Here is a 22,210-nt window from a genome sequence, read left to right as displayed (position 1 = left end):
ATTATACCATCTGTCGAGAGTGATCACAATCTTCTCTCTCTCACCATGTCTCACAGGTGGATAACCTGCCCTGTGACTAGAACTTCTTGTAACCCCACCCCGGACCTGTCAGTAGTCGCCAACTGTGGCCGGCGGCTAAAGTGGGCAAAGCTAGTACTCTCAGAGGAGAAAACCTCTGCCATTAGGCAGCTTCTTGCTTCAGCCCTAACCAATTTTGACCACCAGGTGGACGGGTTGTCGGAGGTGGCCGCAAGGTTCTGCACTATAACCCAGGCTATTAGCGATCTTTTCGTAGTGCCAGCCAACACGAACAGAAGGAAACCAAGCCCACAAGGCAGATTGGGCTGGTTCAATCAGAAGTGCAGGGAGGCGAAGTCACTTCTCATTGAAGCAGTAAAGTCCAAACTACCATCTAGGACTAGGGTGGCCAGGAGGCACTATGCACTCTGCCAAAAAAGCGCCAAGATGGAGTGGGAGGATAACTTCTGGCAGGACCTTCTGACCGCCAGTCGAGGGAAAGACGCAAAACGTTTTTGGGATTTGGTGGGCAACAGGAACCGTCCTGACGATACCTTGAGGACCTGTACCATCAACGCCCAAACTTGGTTCTCCCACTTCCAAAAACTCTACTCTGCCATTGAAGGCTCACTAAATGACCCCTTTGACCTCCCGCCCTCTAGCTTGGTCCAAGACCTGGAATCCTTTTCTGTTTTGGATGTTACAAAACAGATCAAAACCCTGGTACCACTTAAAGCAGCTGGCCCGGATGGCCTCCCTGGCGATATTCTTCGAGCATACCCGGAAGAGTGGGGGGTAATAATTTCTGCACTCCTCAACGCAATCGTTGCGGGAGGCCCGGTGCCAGATTCCTGGAGAGGTGCTGAGGTGGTCCCCATATACAAGAAGGGCAGTAGGGACCTACCTGGGAACTATAGGCCTATAAGCCTAATAGATTCGACCCAGAAATTGGCGGGGAAAGCGATTTTGGGGAGGATCTCGCAATGGGTGGATGAAAACCATATCCTGTCTGACATGCAAGCCGGGTTCCGCTCAGGCACCGGAACCATCGAACAGGTTTTTAGGCTCCTGTTACTACACTGGAAGGTGGTGGAGCTAGGCAAAGGCAGTCTCTACTTGGCCTTTATTGACCTAAAGACTGCCTTTGACCTGGTTCCCAGGGAGGAACTCTGGAGGGTGCTACACGGTTTAGGGATGCCCCCGTATTTACTAAACCTCCTTATTAAACTGCACAAAAACACCTATGCCCAGGTTAGATGGGGGTTGAACGGGGAAAAGACCGATAAGATCAGGGTCGAGAGGGGAGTAAGGCAGGGCTGTGTTCTGGCCCTCACCCTATTCTCCCTCTATATCAATGGGGTGGTAGACCATCTACTCGGCGAACCAGCAGACGCTCCCACTCTGGGAGGCGTAAAAATTCCAACCTTGCTGTTCGCCGACGACACCCTCCTCCTCTCTAAAACCCCCCAAGGTCTCCAGACATTACTAAATCGCTTCCAGGACTTTTGCACCTCCAGGGGCCTTGTCATCAATGTGGAAAAGACCAAGTACTTAGTTTTGCACCCACCCCGCAAACTTGGCCGCCCCCCTATTTTGAATTCTATTCCCCTAGAAAGAGTGGCAGAATTCGATTATCTGGGAATTCGACTCAAAGACGCGATGAGTTGGACCGCCCATATCAATAAAATGGCATTGACCCACAAAAGGGTGGGGGGGGGGCCCTCCTCAAAGAGTTCAACAACTCAACAAAACATTGTGTTGCCCCCCTACTTGACATATACAAAGCTCGTGCGGTCCCTGCGTCACTATATGGAGCTGAATTGTGGGGTCTGGGTAAAGTGGACTTACTGTGCAAGGCCGAAAACAAATTCATTAAAGATCTCCTTGCCATACCATCGAGTAGTCCGACTATCCCAGTGCTCATGGATGCTGGCTGTAAAGCAATAGGGGACCAGGCTCGCCTTCGACCCCTCCTGCTCTGGGCCCGCCTGTGGAGGGTACCGGAGCTAAAGCCCTACGCTGACGGCCTTGCTGAGGTGATGCACTCCGACGGTTGGCACAGTATCAAATGGCTGAAGAACATCAAACACCTCCTAGGGGACCTAGGCCTGGACTCTTGTTGGCATAGTCACTCCGCTCCCCCGAAGGAGACCCTAAAAAAACTTTTTTGGGAGTGGGTCCGTGTGAAGCGCATCAGCAATCAGCAGCACTGCAAAACCACCGCAGCTTTTCTGCTGATAAAAGATGTCATCGCCTACGAGCCGTACATGGACCTAATAACAATTGCCATGGACCGGTCCCTGTACATCAAATTCCGGCTGGGGTTGCTACCCTTGGCTGACCTCTGTTCCAGGTGGAATAAATCCCAGCCCTCTTCACGATACTGTGCTCTCTGTCCCGACAAACCAGAGACTGTGCCACATCTTCTTTTCGAATGCCCAGATTATGGCCGACCAAGATCACGTTGGCTTGGACCTATCTGCAGAGAATTGGGTACTCGCCAGCACTCTGTCGCCCTTCGGATTCTTTTAACTAATACAGCCCCTCCGATTGTTTGTGCCGTTGCCAAGTTTTTAAAATGGGCCTGGTTGATCAGACTTAGAAGACTGTCCATATCAATTTAATCTCTTTTTAACTAAATTATGATGAACTAATGTGTTTTACTGTTTTTTACTTAATGTACAGTCACACTCTTTTCGACATGCTGTTTTAATCTTTTGTATCGCTTTTATGATATATGCATATCGAAATAAAGCAATCAACCAACCAACAATAAAACAAGAATGTGTGCTTGCCGCTATACTTTTTAATCTCTTCATGGCCGAGCTTTCAGTCCAACTCAATGGAAGCAACTTGCATGCCCCGAAGCTAGGAGGCCATCAGCTATCCAATCTCCTAGATGCAGATGACCTGGTACTCATCAGCCGGACCCCTATAGGACTACAGCGTTTGCTTGACATCACATCTCAATACTCGGAGACCAACAAATTAAGTATTAATCAAGAAAAAACAAAAGGCATGTGTGTAAATTACCGGAAAACAAAAACAAAGTACAACTGGCACCTGGCAAAAGTCAAGCTGGAAGTTGTACAAGACCACTAATACTTGGGGGTTATGATAGATAACAAAGGCAACTACAAAGCACAATGTGAGGCAATAAAAAAGAGGGGACTAACGACAGCGGTGGCATTAGGAAATCTAAAAAATATGACCTCTGGACCAAGCTTTCTCCCTCTGACCAGGGTGAAACAGGCTAAATTAATTCCATTAATCACCTATGGAAGTGAAGTCATGAGAGGGAGAGACGCAGAAACATTGAACAGCGCCATTGCAATAGCCTTGAGAATAATATACGTGTTGCCTGGATATACATCTCCGGCACAAATAAGGCTTGAATTCGGAATGCAAAGACAAGAGCTGGCCCGTAAAGGAGCTTTCATTAAAACCTGGTATAAAATCAAAAAAGGGAAGCCAGAAACGTTAAACTCCTACTTGTGGAGGGAACTAGAAGCCTCAGACACATGCCCAGCTAGACACTTATTGGACAGTGCACTGGACCAGCTGGGGTTACGGCAACTCTGGGCATCGTCAGGGTCCACGGCAAGCTTCAAAAAACAACACTGTCAAAAATGAATTTATTATACAAGACAAAGCGGTCTTGACAGAACGCGCACACAGCTGGATCACTGTACAGCCCTACAGCAAAGCAGGTCCTCAAGTATACCTCCTATCTCACTTCTCTAAAACCACCAAAGAGAAGTTTCTGAAATTTCGGTTAGGCTTATTGCCATCTGCATATCATCTGCCACCATGGTTACTCCCTCCGAAGCCGGCAATCTGCCGTCTCTGTGGGGAAGGAGAGGAGGACATAGTCCACATCATAACCATATGCCAGGAACTGATGCAGGAGCGCTGGTCACTACTTAGACCAATCTTTAACAAGAAACAAATACGGTCGTGCAGACAAGCGGTGATCGCAAGTTTCTCTGGTGAAGATATTCAACTAAGCTGCTGCCTGGTAAAATTTTTAACTGCTGAGGATCTCAGACTAAAACGGATACCGCCAGATCATCAGATAAGTAGCACTGAAACCGAGATGGAGCTGGCCCGCTAACCCATCATGTAATAGCCTTAACAGCGCTTTGTACATCAAGCACTAAGCATTTCTGCACATCCAGGCCTCAAGGAAAAGCATTAACAGGCTAACCTTGGCCACTCTTGTATTGAGCAACAAAAGTTGTTGCAGCACCACACACTTTAAACTGGTACCTAATCGCCCACACTCATTTTGTAGCCAAGACCCTGACCAGGGGGGTAATTCTACCTCACGAACTGCTGTGAAATTTCCGCAAACAAAAAAATGAAGAAACTGGACTATGAGTTACCAAGGCCGGGGGAGTGGATCTCCTGCAATTTTAAGTGTGTTCTTAACTGTGGTTATTAGCCTTTTAAATTGATGTCTTACTGTTTTATAAAAGATAGCCAACTTTTGTAGGTTTTAATTAACTGTACAATAAACACATTACTATTACTACTCACGAGGTGATTAGGTGGCTTTCCAGTGGGGCAGGTGAGTCGTACATCGCCAGACGGTCTCTGCAGTCGGAGCGCTTCCATTCCAGGCGCAGTTTCACCGTTTGTCCCTTGGGTGCCTGGATATGCCATAGGCAGCTGGAGAATAGATAGTCTGGGCGCTTCAGAAGAATGAGCTCATCGTCTCTGAGAGAAATGTACCTATAACACCCTAGATTAAAATTAGGAGAATTGAGGAACTGCACCACATAGGCATAGGATGGGAGGCAGGATAAAGATATCAGCACAGGCCAGCTTTGAGGGAGACAGAGGAAATGAGGAAGTGAAGAAGGGTAAGATGGCAGGAGAGAAAGGTGAAAGAGGATGGACAAATGGATAGATGACTAGTTAGATGGATGGTCAGATGGTTAAATAGTTTTATGTTGGTTTGGAGGATTGAGTTGTCTCTAGACTCTAGGCCAGATTTTTAATCTGGCAGACGGCCCGTTTCTCCGCCAGGGTGGCGGAGTAAATGACTCTGTTGCACTGACAGAGGTACTGTCCACCAGATTTAGAAATGACCACTAAGTAGGCGGTAATTTCCTGAAGGGCTGCCAGGAATCACCGTTACAGCCGTTCCTGTCAATGCTTTTTACCATTTGGTGCAGGGCTTCATCAATATGATGGAGTCCTGCATCATACTGTTTTATTTTTTATTTTCAAAAAGAAAATCCAGAAGCGAGATTTTCTTTTTGAAAGTAAAAAATAAAATGCTGCTCTTACCATGGGAGTCCTCTCTCATGGCGAGAGGAGCATTTAGCAGTTTTCACTGTCCCTTACCACCAGAGTTTTCGTGGTGGTGATGGGCAGTGAAAACTGACCTCTAATTCAGCCCATCTAAATTAGGTTGGCAGAATAGATGTCTGCCTCCACAGGGATTTAATCACGGCAGAGATGGAGTAGTCTCTGTTATGATTGAACCAAAGGTCTGCACACATCTAAATTCGGCAAGCGGACCATTATGTTGGAAGTAAGCATACTCCATCGCAACTGAGTATGTTTACCGCCAACATATAATTTGGACCATAAGTCTCAAAATCATCTGAGCTAGAATAAATTCATATCCAGTTCTGAGTTACATATCCTAACTTTGACAACATATACTTCCTCTCCTGTACGTTGTCCTGCCTTTAATTTTCCCACTTATCCATAATGTTGAAAGGATTATATTTTTTCACTGTGACATCATGCCACTTTCACTCGTTCGCTCTTCCTAACCCTAAACGATTCTGTAATGCTAACTGCTTCGCTAATCTTAATTTAAGTACAATTTAGTTTTGTTATGTATAAAAATAATCCCCACTCTAGCCCATAAATTAATTGAACGTAGGAAGTGTTTAATTAAAATAATAATCTCTTATTCTAACATTAACACTAATCATGTCTGCAATCAAATGTTTTTTATGACAAATTATTACTAACTCTTATCCCTAACCCAAATTTGTGTTTGTTAAAATAATTTATTTAAATCATATAGTTAACACCCCTATTATAAGCGTTGGTTCTGTATCTAGAATTGAAGTTCTACAAATGTTGCTCTAATATACTGATTAAAAAATAAAGATGACGATTTTTTTTAACAATGTAAGTTTGTTTGATATTAGAATTACAATAGATTGTAAATGCTGGATTTTTAAATTCCGATAAAGTCAAATGGAAACCGTTACAATTTAATCACAATGCACTGGAAATGTTCAATATTAAAATCCTAACAAAATATAAGTGTTGGATATTCAAATAGGAGTATTCATACAAAAAAATAAGGCAATATAGGAGCAAGTTCGGAGGTTGTTTTTAGCTATGCCTTAACTTTATGCGCTTTTTAAAAAAAAATATTCTTTTTATATGTGCTTGTTTTTAATCTTATAATCTTTAATGGGCTTTAGGTTGTGCAGGAGGAAATGCACAATGGTGAAAAGTGTTTCTCTTTTGAATTATCTCTGAACACACTTCAATGCCAAAACTCAAAATCAAATGAACATGTCATTTTAAATGATAAAATCAAGCAAAGGAAATGAAAAAATATAATTCCATACCCAGTGTCAAAACTAAAACGGAAAGATCTTTCTCGGTCATCTCTGAAAAGTAAAATAAATAAATAAATAATATATCAGATAACAGATAATTTAATTAAAAGTTTCAACGAAAACAAACTCAAAAGGACAACTAAAGTATGAAAGAACAAGTTACTGAACCTCTGGTGGATGCTCTATCTAACCGCAGATTCCTTACGGTTAGAATATTACTCAGGCCTTTGACTGGATCTGGAATCTTTATGTAGCAGTGATTATGGGTGCCACACAGCTCGGCATTGGCTTCATTTTGACACAGAAATATTGGAGCCGAGCACCATATAAATGTCAAGCGTAAGCTCCCATGTCAGTTTCTTCCTTGACTCTTTCTGCGCCCTCGGATACAGAGCACGGAGATACCAATGTGCAGATCCCTAATTTGGGACCTTTTTAAATGATAAGAAGAGACGACTCTCCAGAATAGGGATGCAGGAAGGCTGTATGGAATCTGTGGTTAGATAGAGCACCTACCAGAAGAATAACTTACTTACCTTCGGTAATGCTCTTTCCGGTGGATACTCTATCTAGCCTAAGATTCCTCACTTTGTGAATACCCCCAGGCGCCAGACTGGAACCAGAGATTTATCTCAGCAATTCCTTCATGTGACAGTAGGAGGAATTGTGTGGTCCGCGCCCGTCCCATCATAGAAGTGACATCGGAGCCACATATAAACCCCTGCACATCAACATCAGCTTTTTTCAGATATCTGTCTGAGCTGTCAGATGCACAGCCTTGCATTATTCAGATATCACAGTGGGCAGATCTATAACTGGGATGTTTTTTAGCAGAAAAAAATATAAGCTTTCTAAAAGGTGAAAAGAGTGACATTACTGGATTTCCCATCATCAATCTGCATAGGAAGTGACATCTTTGGATTTCCGATCATTCATCTGCACAGGAATTTACATCACTGGATTTACCATTATCTATCTACACCGGAAGTTACATCACTGGAATTCCCTTCATCTATCTGCTGAGCAGCCAAGCAAGAGGAGTAATTTCCACCTTCCATCTACATAGAAAGTGATATTTCTGGATTTCTCAAAATCTATCTTCACAGGAAGTGACATCACTAGATTTACCATCATCCATCTGGCCAGAAAGTGACATCACAGCTCTCCGCTTCCAGAACCTACTTAATGACTGCCATAGCGTGGACGCACAGCCGACATGCGTAGCAGACACGCTGCTGGTGCACCACAGATGCACCAAAGGCAAGCCTGTCTGCGTCTGTCCCTGCCTGAGCCACACCCAGCACTAGGAACCTTGGCACTTCCACCACTACCATGCTCTGACCCTCCGTGCAGTCGACCCTAGTTGCTCCTCCACATACTGCTGTCTTGTCGCACAACACAACACAGAGGCAGCATTCCCCTGCACCTTCTGCAAATATTCATGCACTTAGCCACACTTAACACTCAGCACACTGACAGCACCCAACACCCCACCCCCTGACATTCACATGGTCCTGAAATCACCCACACAACACTCCACACTCGTATGCATGCCCCTCAATACCTGCTTACTCACATAAAACGCCACAGAGATTTAGACTTGTTACACGACAATGCCCCTGACCTACTTTTTCTCATGAAAACCTTGCTGAATTCTGCATCTAATTTCTCCCCGAGCACTCGCTAGTATCAACATGTAATCATATTATACAATACATAAATTACAGATGTCACATATTATTGTTTTTCTTGTATTGTTTGATATATTCTTGTAGTTCTTTTTTTAGCCTTTATTCTTCTAGGTCTGTTTTTTTAGCCAACACGTGTTTCGTCACCAATGGCAAGTAAACTGTGACTTCCTCAGGGCTAAAAAATATATACAGACAAAAACATTACTAAGACGAGGATATACTTTCGAGTATTGTTAATAGATTCAAGTATCTGTAACTTGTGTACCTCTACTTATCTTATTTTTACGTACCAGTGACATAATAGTGGGTAACCCGTGCATAAAGCTTAGAGCGAATTATCAAACTTATGTAAAACATTAAACAATCCATTTGCAGACTTGTTATTTATGCATATTTTATTTTCATTTCTTTAGCATCTAGTTAGCATTATTGACTAGCGTGCATAATATTTTCCATTGTGATGTTTAGTTGAAGTTTAGACTGACTAGACAATTTTGTTTTGCAAACATGCTTCCCAATGTTGTATTGCGTGTCCTATATTTTTCGTGTCTATCAAAAACCCTATCTCGTGAAAATGCAGATTTTCCACAGTTTTAATGTAAAGAAAATCATGATTTTATTAAAAAAGGCACAGAGGCTAATATTATGCATATCCCTTTTATTCCTGCCCAAACACAGCCGCAACAACACTATAGAACTTAGAATATTACCAAAACATTCCAGAACTTAGAACATGTATAATACTCCAAGTAAAGCAGCCATCTTCCTCTTTTGTGACTGCGAATGTGTAAAAAACAATAAACAACAAGTCCATGAATAAATTCCACCGACTCCAAACTTCTTAAAAACTCATCTTCGACTTCTTCTCCTCATGGAACATCCTCTTCATCCACTTCTTCTTTTATCCTTCAAAATAAATCAAACAATAATTAAATACAGGGCGGGCACAGCGGAGGGATAATATTAGCCTCCGTGCCTTTTTGAATAAAATCATGATTTTCTTTACATTAAAACTGTGGAAAATCTGCATTTTATGTCAAAGGCCCGGAGGCCAACATTATGCATGTTCAAAGTTCTTCCAAAACCTTACTCAAAACATTTTCCACAGGCTTAAAGTAAAACTTACGAAAAATCGAATCATTTGACCAATCTGCTGCCTTCAAAATTCCGCCCAAACTAAAACCTTTAACAAAGGCCTTACTAGCCATAGCCCCTCTCACCGAATGGGACCCGAAAACACTAGTATCCACCCCTGCCTTGACCATCACATTTCTCACCCATCTCGCCAAAGTAGGAGTAGACACAGCCTTATACGGATTAACATAAGAAATCAATAACTGCTTACAATCTGCTTTTCTCAAAGCAGAAGTCCTCTTTTCATACTCCTTCAGGCACTTAACCACACACAAAACACTCTCTCCCTCTAAAAGAGGATAAAAAATTGTTCTTGACATCGTTTTCGTCCTTCTCTTAACCTCAAAACACACTCCCTCTGGTTGATAAAACCTAGAATTAACATCCAAAGCTCTAACATCTGACACCCTCCTAAACGAAACCAGACACAACAGCATTGTCATCTTCCAAGTCAAGAATTTCAAATCCAACCCTGAATTTGACCCCTAACTTTCAAGCTCCCTCAACACCAAAGTGACGTCCCAAAGTGAATCATACTTAGCCTTCGGTGGAATAACCACCCTAACACTTTTAACCAATTTCCTGACCAGAACATGCTGTCCAACTGGAACTCCATCCACGAGACCATGCCCTGCTGAAATAGCAGATCTACTTAGATTAACTGAATTATACGCCAAACCACTACAAAAAAGACCTGACAAATAATTTGCTACCTCTACCACAGGTGCTGAAATGGGATCCAAAGCCCTCTCAACACACCAACCATTCCACTTTCTCCACGCTGACTCATACACCCTAGATGTCCCTTTAGACCATGACTTTGAGACAAGCTCCTCAGCCTCTTTTGATAAACCCTGCACTTGCCAAACTCTCCTGAAATCAACCAAGCCATCAACTTCAGTTGTCCTGTGACCACCAGGTCGTGAAAGTTCCCCTGAACATCCATCAATATATCCCTGCAATCCGGCAGAATTATCGGGTTCCCCACCAACAAATCCATCGCATCCGGGAACCACACCTGAGCTTTCCAGAAAGGAGTTATCAGAACCAACTCTGACTCCTCCCTTCTGACCTTGTTCAAAACCCTCTGAATCATAGAAAAAGGGGGAAACGCATAACACCTTCCCTCCTTCCAAGTCTGCAGAAAAGCATCTACTCCCTTCGCCTCCGGATCCGGCCTCCAACTGTAAAACTCCTTCAACTGAGTGTTCAACCTGTCTGCAAACAGATCCACACTCAAAGGTCCCCACATTCTCTCCAGATTCAAAAACACTTCTCTCTTCAACCTCCAACAGCTCGCATCCCTCATGTATCTTGAATACCAATCCGCTTCTACGTTGCTCAACCCGGGTATGTACTGAGCCTGAACCACAATCTCTCTCTCCAGACAAAATTTCCAAAATTCCTTTGCAAGTTCCGCCAATCCCTTTGACCGAGGACCACCCATCTTGTTTACATACTGAACCGCCGACAAATTGTCCATCTTCAGAAGAACACAACATTTGACTCTGTCCTTCACAAAACTTTTTATTGCGAAGGAACCTGCCAGCAACTCCAAACAATTTATGTGCATTAATCCTTCCTCTTTCGACCATTGCCCCCCTGTTGATGTCTCTCCACATCTCGCTCCCCATCCGCTTAAACTTGCATCCGACTCTATCTCCACTTCTGGCATTGACCCAAATATCGCTCGACCGTTCCAAGCATCCAGACTCATCAACCACCACTCCAACTCCTCCTGAGACTCCTGATCTATCACAAGTTTCTGAGAATACCTCACATCCTTCCTCAAATATCTTGCCTTCAACCTCTGTAACGCACGATAATGCAGGGGAGCAGGGTATATCGCCTGAATTGAAGAAGATAGAAGACCCAACAGACGCGCTAACTGCCTCAAAGTAATCCAGTCTGCCAACTTCACTCTCCTCACTTCTTTCCTGATCTTCCTCACCTTCTCCATTGGCAACCTCAAGACACAATCCAACGTCCGTATCTGAAAACCTAAAAAGGTCATCTCCTGTTTTGGATCCACACACGACTTCTCCTTGTTCACTACAAACCCCAAATCCTCTATTACTCTCACTGCAAATTCCGTATGATCCTTTGCCAACTTCCTCTCTTCTGCCATTATCAAGATATCGTCCAAATAGACTATCAGGCGAACTCCTCTGGACCTCAGCCAAGCTGCAATCGGCCTCATCACCTTGGTGAAGCACCACGGAGCTGATGTCAAACCGAAAGGGAGACTCTTGAACTTCCAGCGCCTTCCCAACCACCTGAACTGAAGGAAATCCCTTTGATCCTGGCACATAGGAATTGTTAAGTAAGCATCCTTTAAATCCAGTCTCGTTAACCAATCCCCCTTTCTCAACAGATCCCTTAGCATATGAATCCCCTCCATTTTGAAATGGTTGTAAACAACCCAATCGTTCAATTCTTTCAAATTGATTACCGGTCTCATCTTCTTGTCCTTCTTCTCTACAAGAAATAAGTTGCTTATAAAGCAACCCGGTATTTCTTCTGCAAGCTCTATTGCACCCTTTCTTTCCAACTCTTAATATCTTTGGAACCCTCGTTTGAACCGGGGTACTGATAAAGTCTATCCTGTAACCAGACACAGTTTCCAAAACCCATGGATCCTGTGTTATTTCCTGCCATCTGGAAACAAACTGGGCTAGTCTGCCGCCCAATTTTACTTCCGTAAATAAATGGTCTTGTAAGAGACTTACCTGAAAGTCCTCTTGGTCTCCTATCCGACCTTGGACCTCTTCCTCTCCCCCTCTGTCTTTGCGGGAAGAAACTTCCTTGATCGGACCTTGTAAATCCATATCCTCCTCCACTTCCATAGCCAAATCCATATCCGTAACCTGAACCAAAGGGCCTGTTTCCTCTACCATAAAATCCTCTGGTAAATCCGAAACCTCGGCCGGGGAACCGACCCCTTGTCCTCCCGGCCGAACCAAAAACACGTCTCATATCTTTCTGAGCCTTCTGCAAAGAATTAAATGTTCCTACGTACTTTGCCATATCTTTGACAAAGTCGTCACCGAACAGCAGCCCATCGCTCTGTTCCCCAAACTCCTTGCCAGCCAAATCTGCAAGTTTCGGATCGATCTTGAATAAGATACTCTTTCTCCTCTCCTGACAGAGAGCTGCATTGGCATTCCCTAGCAAACAAATTGCACGTTGCACCCACTGACGCATTTCACTTACGTCAACACCAGTATTGTTACTATGTGCTTCTTCGCACAAATCGAAAATCTTTGTCAAAGGACCCAGAATATCCAGCATCCGATCCTGACAACTTTTCAGGCCTTTGTCCAAGCCTCTTATAGGGTCTCTTCCCCCTTTGTTATTAATAAATGTCAGCATCTTTTGGTCCAATTCCGGAGTGAATGCCACTTTACTATTTAGGGATGGCCTCGGGCACTCAGACCTCAGTCGAGTCCTTATCTCCTTTGGCATCTCCTTTCTTATCCAATAACAAATATATTTAGCAACATGCTCTACTGGGGACCACTGAGGTGACAATGGATGCTGTATCAGTAATGGATCAAACATTTGATCCCCTTGAGGGTCAACAAAATCCTCATACTCCAACTTAATCTGGTCATCTAACTTCCTCCTTTTAACCTTCACTTCCTCTACATCCGAATCCTCCAAACTTGAGCTACAAGTAAGCTCCACATCCCCACTAGTAGAGCTACTATCGCACGCCACAGAGCTGTGACCTTTTCTTTGTGCCTTTATAGCACTCACTTTGGCCTTTATAGCCTTTTCCTTTTGCTCTCTATTTTCCTTCTCCTTAGAAGTCTTTCCTTTTATCACATTTTTTCTCTTCTCCTTCCTCTTAGATGCACCACCAGAAGTACCTGCCACTACCTGCACTTCCTCAGAGGTATAAAAACCATCCTCTTCTCCTGACCTTTGGCTTTTCTCTCCTTCTATACTTCTCTTCCCAATAGTGCTTTCTATCCTTTTTTCCAAGGAAGCACTAAACTCGCCAAACATCTTTTCCATGTATTCTTTCATTTTTTCCACGAAACCTGACTCCTCATTCTCCATTTTAAATTATACCTCCCTAAAGGATTCCTATCTAATACTCAAAAAAATTTCACAAATCTTAACTCTAATACACCTCCTCCTCAAAGCGACACACTCCACTTGAACCGACGAACTTCGTCTGACTGAAACTGACAATAATCAGTCAGACGATCAAAACACCCCAAAACATGGCCGAACATTTTTCCTTTAAGAAAACCGGACGTTTCCCAAACACACAAAATGGCCGCCGCACGTAACGTAAGTACGGCGGCCCCTACAGCACACACTTTCTAAGCCTCAGCGCGAGCCTCTAAACGCGTCAGAACTCTGCCGATCATCATTTCCTCTGATGCACTCGAGCGCGTCTCCCGTCACGCGACGCGTCTCACATATGCTAGGAGCTCGAGGACTCACGCGCTCACCAACCGTCAACACCTGAACCAAATAAACGGTAAATTCATTCTTCTTCGGCTAAAACACACGCTTAAACTGTCAATTAAACCACGGGATTATTCTAAATATTTAAAGACTTACACCCGTTTTTCCTTACTCTTTCAAACAACACTTCACATTTAAAATACCCATTAATAATACATTTCGCTTAAAACTTCACTCAAATCATCTTAACCAAAATCCTTATTTATCTCTGGGTATAAATACTAATCTATTTCTTCTAAAACGAATTTAAATAACAGCACTTAAAAAGTGTACTTATCTTATGTTCGAGCAGCAACAAAAGAGGAAGATGGCTGCTTTACTTGGAGTATTATACATGTTCTAAGTTCTGGAATGTTTTGGTAATATTCTAAGTTCTATAGTGTTGTTGCTGCTGTGTTTGGGCAGGAATAAAAGGGATATGCATAATGTTGGCCTCCGGGCCTTTGACATAAAATACCATGTTGTGATTACTTGTGACGTCCTAAAGTGTAATGCACCTGTTGCTTTGATCCGTTGTGGCTCTCTGAAACTATACTGAAAATAACAAGACTTTATAAGTTGGACATTCCCTTTACATATTTCAAAATATTTGCATCAAAATAGTTAAGTCTGGCCTATGAAAGGTCTAAACGACCCTACCTTTAAACCAGTTTTACTTCCGTCCCGGTGTCTCAATCTGTACTTAACTCCGATAAACTTTCCCAGGTTCAGACAACCCAATAATGTTGTATCAAATCAATATTATGTCCGTCTTCTGTAATCTGAAAATCAAATATAAGTGATTTTCAACGTTTTGTCCTGTAAAATGTATTGCTTGTTTTATAACCTCCTCTCTGATGGGCGTTGTCAGGTTATCTTACCCGAATTTTAGTTGCACGGCATCAAGTGGTCCCAGCAAGTACCCTATGAAGTTTCGCATGAGTCGCCAGCATTGTGACTAAGTAAAACTATGAAGCGAGCAGACTGTCCTCACGTCTCCACTGTATTTCCATGACCACCATTTTGAAGTGGCAAAACCTCTAAAGCTATATTCAAGTCGAAAATGTGTGTAACAGGTGGAAAGTCCCTTTGCCTTTACTATAATTATATGGTTGTCATCAAGAAGTTAGCCTTAAGCTGAATCCCTATTGGTTTCAGTTGATTGGCACATATGTTATTTATTGATCCATTTGTTTTGTTGATGTAATATAATATGCTGTTCAGTCATTGACCACTAATCGGTGGCTAAGTGGGTCCTCCATGAGACGTGAACCACAGTGTTTCCTGTTAAAGCATTTAACTTTTGTTGTATCTGTCAAATCATTGCATGCTACAATGTTAATAAGCAGCGGTGCATGTTTGCCATAAGTCATACTGCGGATTAACATCCAAATGCATCTAATTTTGCCAGTGTCATAAGCCTTCAACACTGGTTACATTAGATAATGTCTATGAGTTTAGTATCCCTAAACATTTGGTAAACATTCCATTTCATATTTCAGTAAATAATTAAGTACACATTGACACAGTATAGTCATCTAATTGCTGAGATGAACATCCTACAAACATGTGATTTCAACATTTTTTTCATATACATTCTTATTCACCAAGGAAGGATTTAAGCTCATGATCTGTGGTAAGACCCATTTCAGCACATCTCAAGCGTAGAATCCACATAGCTTCCTTCCTTCTAAGGATAAGTTCCCTGTTTCCTCCAAGGGGGTCTCCAAGGGGATCATTCAACTTCAATAGAAGTTGAATGATCTATGTGCCCCTTGTTTATCACATTTCGCAATGTGTGCGGCTATGGGGTATCTCCTGTCATTCTGTATGACAGCTCCCATGTGTTCACTAATTCTCCCTGGAGGGTCCTTATTGTGCTGCCCATATATCTCTGTTTGCATTTACATTCTATTGCATATATCACGTATTTGGTGTTGCAATTAATGTTTGAGGTAATCTCAAATGTCTGGTTATGGATGCCCTTAAAGTCCTCTTTTTTATCCAAAGCCCATTTGCACGTGACACAGTGGCCACATTTAAAACAACCTTGTGTGTGTTTCAGCATCCAATGTTGTTGTGGAGTACAGGAACAGTAACTGGGACTCAAAATATTCCTAAGAGATGTTCCCTTGTGAAAGGTGAAGTCAGGTCTATGTGAGGTGAACCCCTAGATGCTTTTCTCGCCTGAAGGATATGCCAATGTTTAACCATGCTTTGTGTAAGTATTTTGGAGCTGGTGGAGAAGTCAGTCAACCTACGTACCTTGTTTGGGTTGCCTTGTTTCTTCACTTTGTCTTTCAGTGTATCTGCTCTCTGCAGATTGTGCATTCTCTTATTCGCTGTTATTAATGTGTTCTTGTTATAGAATATAGCATGTTACAACGCATGCTATTACATCGCGTACTTTTACAACGTGATTGTTACAACAACCGCGTTGTTAGTACATAATACCCTTACATCGCAAGTCATTACATCGTCTTGCTGTAGGGGGCGCGCTGGAATTAGGAATAGTATTATTTACTATTCCTACTCCAGTTTGTGCAACAGCAGGGATGGTGTTGGATTTCATATCGAATACCTTAGTGCCCCCTACAGCAAGTCATTGTAATGACTTGCGATGTAAAGGTATTGCGTAGTAACAACGCAGTTGTTGTAACAACCCCATTGTAATAGCATCGTGGTGTTGCAACAGCAATGTAAACGCTGTTTCCCCTTGTCATACCCTCTGTTGGTGAGTCTGGGATTCATATCACTCACGCAGTTTTGAAATTCCAAGTCATGATTACAGTTGCGCCATACACGTACCAGCTCCCCATATAGGATTAATCTGATGTCTGGGATGTGAGCTGCTGGCATGTAATAATGCATTGCAGGAGCTTGGTTTATGGTAAAGATTACTGTATGTCCTGCCCTTGTCTATGTACAGTTCCACGTCCAAAATAGTATTCTCTGTGTGATGTGTTGGTAAGTAAATTTGATATGACTTTCATTGTTGTTTAGATGGTGACAGCATCTGTGTTACTTATCTATTGTACCAGTCCAAATCATGAGACAATCATCTATAAATCTGCCCTAATATAGGATACATTTGTTACATTCTGATCCTTTATGTCCCCATATCCATTCCTCCTCCATTCGACCCATGAACAGGTTAGCGTACGAGGGGGAAAATTTAGAGCCCATAGCCACTCCTCTGCTTTGTTTATACCAATCGTTCTTAAATAGGAACACACTGTTGTTTAGAATTAGTCTCGTCATTTCCACCGGCATTTCTGTGTGTTCCCATAAGCTCGCAGATCTTGTTCTTAACAGTCCTTCCATTGCCTGGATTCCCAGGCCATGTTTAATGCTTGTGTATAAGGCAACTACGTCCAATGTTACCAGTGTCATGCTTGGTTCCCATATTATATCCGTCAATAGGTTCAAAATGTGTTTTGTTTCCTTTTTGAGTGATGGTAAGCCGAACACTAGAAGTTTTAGAAAAATATCTACGTACCTCAAAAGTGTTTCGGTTGGTCCCCCTATGTTCAATATTATTTGTCTCACAGGTGGAAACGGGAGATATTTATGTATTTTTGGAAGGGTGTATATACATGGATATCTAGGGCGGTCAATTTTCAAGTACATGTATTTATTTTCATCTATAAGGCATGCATCATGCCATTGTCTTAGCGAGTGGAGCATTTTATTCATCAAGACCCATATTGGGTTGTTATCCAGTTTCTCATAGCACATTGGGTCATGTAGCTGTGAGAGTATATCCTGTTCATAGTCACATGTGTTCCTTAGAACTATGTTACCCCCTTTGTCAGCCTCTCGTATAGTGATGCTGCCATCCTCCCTTAGTAATTTTAGTGCATTCCGTTCTCCTTTAGTCAGGTTGTCTGGTCTACCATGACGTGTTATTTTTGGGAATTTACTTTGTCCAGTTCACCTAAGACTAGTTTGTGAAAGATATCAATGTTATTGCCCAAAGGTAAATTGGGTGTCCATTTTGATTTCTCTTTCAACCCACTGGTAATACTGTAGTCCATCTGTATGTTTAAATCCTCAAGAACTCCATTAGATGTGTTTGGGTCTCCCTCATATTCTGTTATTGAGAGTAATGATTTTGTGTCATGGATATCCTGTATGGATAAATCACTCAGTACACCACCATGTTAGGATTCCTTTATTGGTTTCATTAGATGCGGGTTGAAAACAAAACATTTCGTAATTTTCAACCGTCATATATTTTTAAAAAATAGATTTTTTCATTTTGCAAATGTCTCCAACACTGTTGGGGCAAATGCTAATTCCTTTTTCTAGAAGTGAGACCATATCTGGAGTGAGTGGTTTGTCTCTTAGATTAACCACTGTAATGCTATCTAGTTCCTATTGTTCCAAGAACGTGTTTTCATTCCTCTGTACCCTTCCTCCTGTGCCGCCCTTTCTTTCTTCTCCTTCTTTTCTTGTAGTGTCCACTTGTTGTGTTTGTTTGCGATTGCCATTTTTCATCCTCTGTACCTTCCTTAACCGCTTAACAGCGTCGGCAATTCCAGGCTGAAAATGTTCACCTCACCATCAGCCGCCTTCAATTCATCGCTCCCTTGCAGGATCTCTGCAACAATCTCTCTCAATTCTTCAGTGAAAAAATCACCACAATTTACAGGAACTTCAGCCCGGAATCGGACCCGACAGACCTTACCAAACACTTCCCGATCTTATCCAAAGAACCAATGCTAACCACATGGCCTACCATCACCCCAGAAGAAAATACTGTCACTATGAAGTCCACCCAACTCCTCAACACCACTCAGTCCGATTTTAGACTCAACCACAACACATAAACTGCCTCATCGCTGCCACAGATGACACCCGTGTGACTCTGGACAGAGGAGACACCATGGGCCTCATCCTCTTGGACCTCTCGCAGTATTTGACACAGTCTACGACTCCATCCTCATTCAACACCTACAAAACATAGGAATCCAAGGACACTACTCCAATAGATCTGTTCCTTCTTCACTAGAAGAACCCCGTCAGTCAGCCTGGCACCATATAACTCAAACGCCTGCAAACCCAACTGCGGAGTTCCACAAGGATCCTCCTTGAGCCCGACACTCTTCAACACATACATGATTCCTTTAGCCAGCATCATGGACTCTTACAATATCAACGTCTTCTGCTATGCTGAGACATGCAACTCATTCTCTCACTCACGAACAAGATGGCAAGTACGCAGATCAAGTTCAATGTCTACATGACTGAAATCGCCCACTGGATGTAGACCGACTGTCTAAAGCTGAACACAGACAAGAACAAAATGATGATCTTTGGGAAGAGCACATCACTGCGAGACTCCCACTGGTAGCCGACAGAGCTAGGACATACACCCATGCCAAGAACATCAGGATCATCCAAGTCAATACTGGCATGCCTCGTGCTCCCTTTGCTTAAAGATGCTGAGGAAGATGTCCAAATGCCTCCCAATCAGCACCTGGACACCATCATGCATGTCCTAGTCACAAGCAAGCCAGACTACAGGAGCACACTCCATGACGGGATGAACAAAAAACTCACCAGAAGACTGCATTCAAAACTGGTCAGCCAGAATCACTCTCAACCTCCCACGCCGCACTCACATGACACCACACCTGAAGGAGCTCCACTGGTTCCCCATTCAGAAACTAGCACAATTCAAACTCCTCACCCACACATTCAGGGCACTACATAACACTGGCCCAGTATACCTCAACAATCACAGCTGCTTTTACAAACCTTACAGACACCTCGGCTCATCCGGACTCCTACTTACACAAATCCCACACACATGGAAAAACCAGATCCGGTGGTCGAGCCTTCTTCTACATTGCTCCTAAAGTATGGAATGACCTGCCATTACACATAAGCGCTTCCTCCTCACTTCTTGAATTCCGCAAGAAGCTGAAGACCTGGTTTTTTGAGTAGTCCCACTAGGCCATAGGTGTGCCTACCCTCACACCTGTGCAATGTCAGGATACCCTGCTGGTTGATCATATCTCTACAAATTTGCATAACATAACATTCTACAGAAATGGGGAGGGAGGGTCATGAGGCATCTGAGATCAGTTAGAATATCCACTAGAAAGAGTGTTACTGAATGAAGGTAATCAACGTATTCTTCTGATGGATTCTTCTAACCACAGATTTCTCACCTTGTGGATAGATACCAAAGCAGTAACTTCCCAGGTGGTGGGTCTGTGCAATGGCTATGTCCAGAAAGTTGTACAGGGCTAAATGGGCAAAGTTCCCTCCCATCAGACCTGTTATCAAGGCACTAGTGTTTCGTGAATGTATGAACTTACACCCAATTCACAACCTGGCAGATGTCCAAGAGAGGCACTCCCATGTGCCATGTGCCAGTGTTGTCATGGCAGCCTTGGCTCTGGTGGAGGGAGCTGTCAAACCCTCTAGTGACTGCTTCTTAGCAAGTGCATAGCAGATCTTTATGCAGAGTACTATCCACCTTGAAACTGTTCTCTTCTGTATTTCCTTACCATTCTGAGCTCCATTGCACCCTGCAAAGAGTTGAACATCCATCTGATGTTTCTTGGTGCAATTGATATAGAAGCAAAAACTCTCTTGGGGTCCAAGCGATGGACCCTATCTTCTTCACCGGAAGGATTATAAATTGTCCAATGTGGAAAGGCAGCCCAACTTTCGGCAGACATGTTGCCTTAGTCCTGGGCCCTAGTTTTTCTGGGAAAAATATGATATACGGTTGTCAGACAGAGAGTGCCTGTAACAAACTCATTCGATTGGCTTATGTAGTCACTACGAGAAACACTGTCTTCCGGGTTAGTGGGCGTAGAATGCAGCTGTGCATTGGTTCAAATGAAGCGCACATCACGAACGCGAGTATCAAATTAAGAACCCATTGTGGCATCTTACAAGATTTTGATAAGAACATGTCAGTCCTATTAAGAAATGAATCACAACAGGTGATTTAAACAATGATAGCTGATCAGGACAATGGAAGAAAGGCCTTTTTTAGTAGCCACAGCAAGTTCTTGCTGGGATAGAGAGAACAAACAGTAAAACACCACAAAGCTGAGCTTGTAAAGTTTGTTACTGCAGAGAGATACGCCAAGCAACAAACTTCTCCCAGCTCCAGCATATGCGGTTTTGGTGGATGGACACCTGGCTGCCAGTAAGACATACACTATTTTAAGGGGAAGGTCAAAATGAGTTTACTGTTGTCGCTCAATCTCCATGCACGGGGTGTAGGTTGTGCATGGCCGGATGCAGAACCCTGCCCTAAAGCTGCGACAGAAGGTCCTCTCGAAGCGGCAGCCAGGGCAGAGGACAGATATTCATGACCAGAATGTCTATGTACCATACTCTCCTGGCCAGTCTGGGCACCACTAAGATGTCTTGAGCCTGGTAATTCCTAATATTCAGAACTCTGGCTAGGAGGGGTAGTGGCTGGAAGGCGTGCAGGAGTCCCAAGTTCCATTCTAGGCAAAAGGCATCTCCGAGGGAGAATTGCCCGGGACACTCCAATGCGCAAAAGTTTGGACACTTGAAATTCCCAGCAGATCAAGATCAAGCTATGGTTCTTCCAAAAGTTGGAAGACGCCCCGTGCTACCTCTAAGTGTATTCACCATTCGTGATCCACTAGGCACCGCAAATTGACTTTGTCCGCCCTGGCATTTAAAGTTCCTGCCAATTGTTGTATGACTAGGGAGCTGCCCTGAAGAGATGTAAAACCTCTTGGCATAGGATACACCCCCCCCACCCGCTCTGCTTGTTAAAGTACCAAACTGAGGTGGTGTTATCTGTGAGGGCCTACGTCCCATTCTCCCCTGATTGTCGGGGGGAAGGCTTTTAGTGCCAAGCGAATCTCTGACAACTCCAACAGATTGATGTGAAGACGGGTCTCCACCTCCTTAACACAGCAATGATACATCTGTCATGAACGTTAGCTCCAATGAGGTGGGGGGAGGGCTGCCACTAGTCCAATTGCAGTCTAACAGCCTGTACTGCAGATCCTATGAGGTTTCCTTCAACACACGGATGGAATCTGACATGTTTCCTTGGTGCTGAGCACACTGAAATGTCAGATACCACTGCAAAGCCTTCATGTGCCTTCAGACGTGCTGCAACCACTACCATTAGCTTCAGAAACACACGATGGGGACTGGTGAGACTGAAAGTATGTACAGAGAATTGAACAATGCTTGTGACTCAACTCGAAACACAGGTAGTGTCTGTGGGACTGCAGGAAAGGGATGTGTAAATATAATTCCTGCAAGTCTTGTGCCACCATCCAGTCTCCTGGA

The 22,210-nt window shown here is 43.3% G+C and overlaps 1 protein-coding gene across 2 annotated transcripts in view; it reads right to left on the bottom strand.

Moving 5' to 3' along the window:
- The window catches only part of TMPRSS6 (transmembrane serine protease 6), a 259,562-nt gene that overhangs the window by 116,193 nt on the left and 121,159 nt on the right, over positions 1-22,210 (bottom strand). For both annotated transcript variants that reach the window (XM_086963148.1, XM_086963145.1), the window contains exons 6-7: positions 6,627-6,668; positions 4,558-4,762 (exon numbers count right to left, since the gene is read on the bottom strand). In XM_086963148.1, coding sequence (XP_086819274.1) covers positions 4,558-4,762; positions 6,627-6,668 — 247 coding nt within the window. The remainder of the gene's footprint in view (positions 1-4,557; positions 4,763-6,626; positions 6,669-22,210) is intronic.

Source organism: Lissotriton vulgaris, chromosome 1_1 (assembly GCF_964263255.1).
Source record: "Lissotriton vulgaris chromosome 1_1, aLisVul1.2, whole genome shotgun sequence".
NCBI lineage: Eukaryota > Metazoa > Chordata > Amphibia > Caudata > Salamandridae > Lissotriton > Lissotriton vulgaris.
Note: the sequence above shows the minus strand (reverse complement) of the source record. Positions and strands in the feature narration are given on the sequence as shown.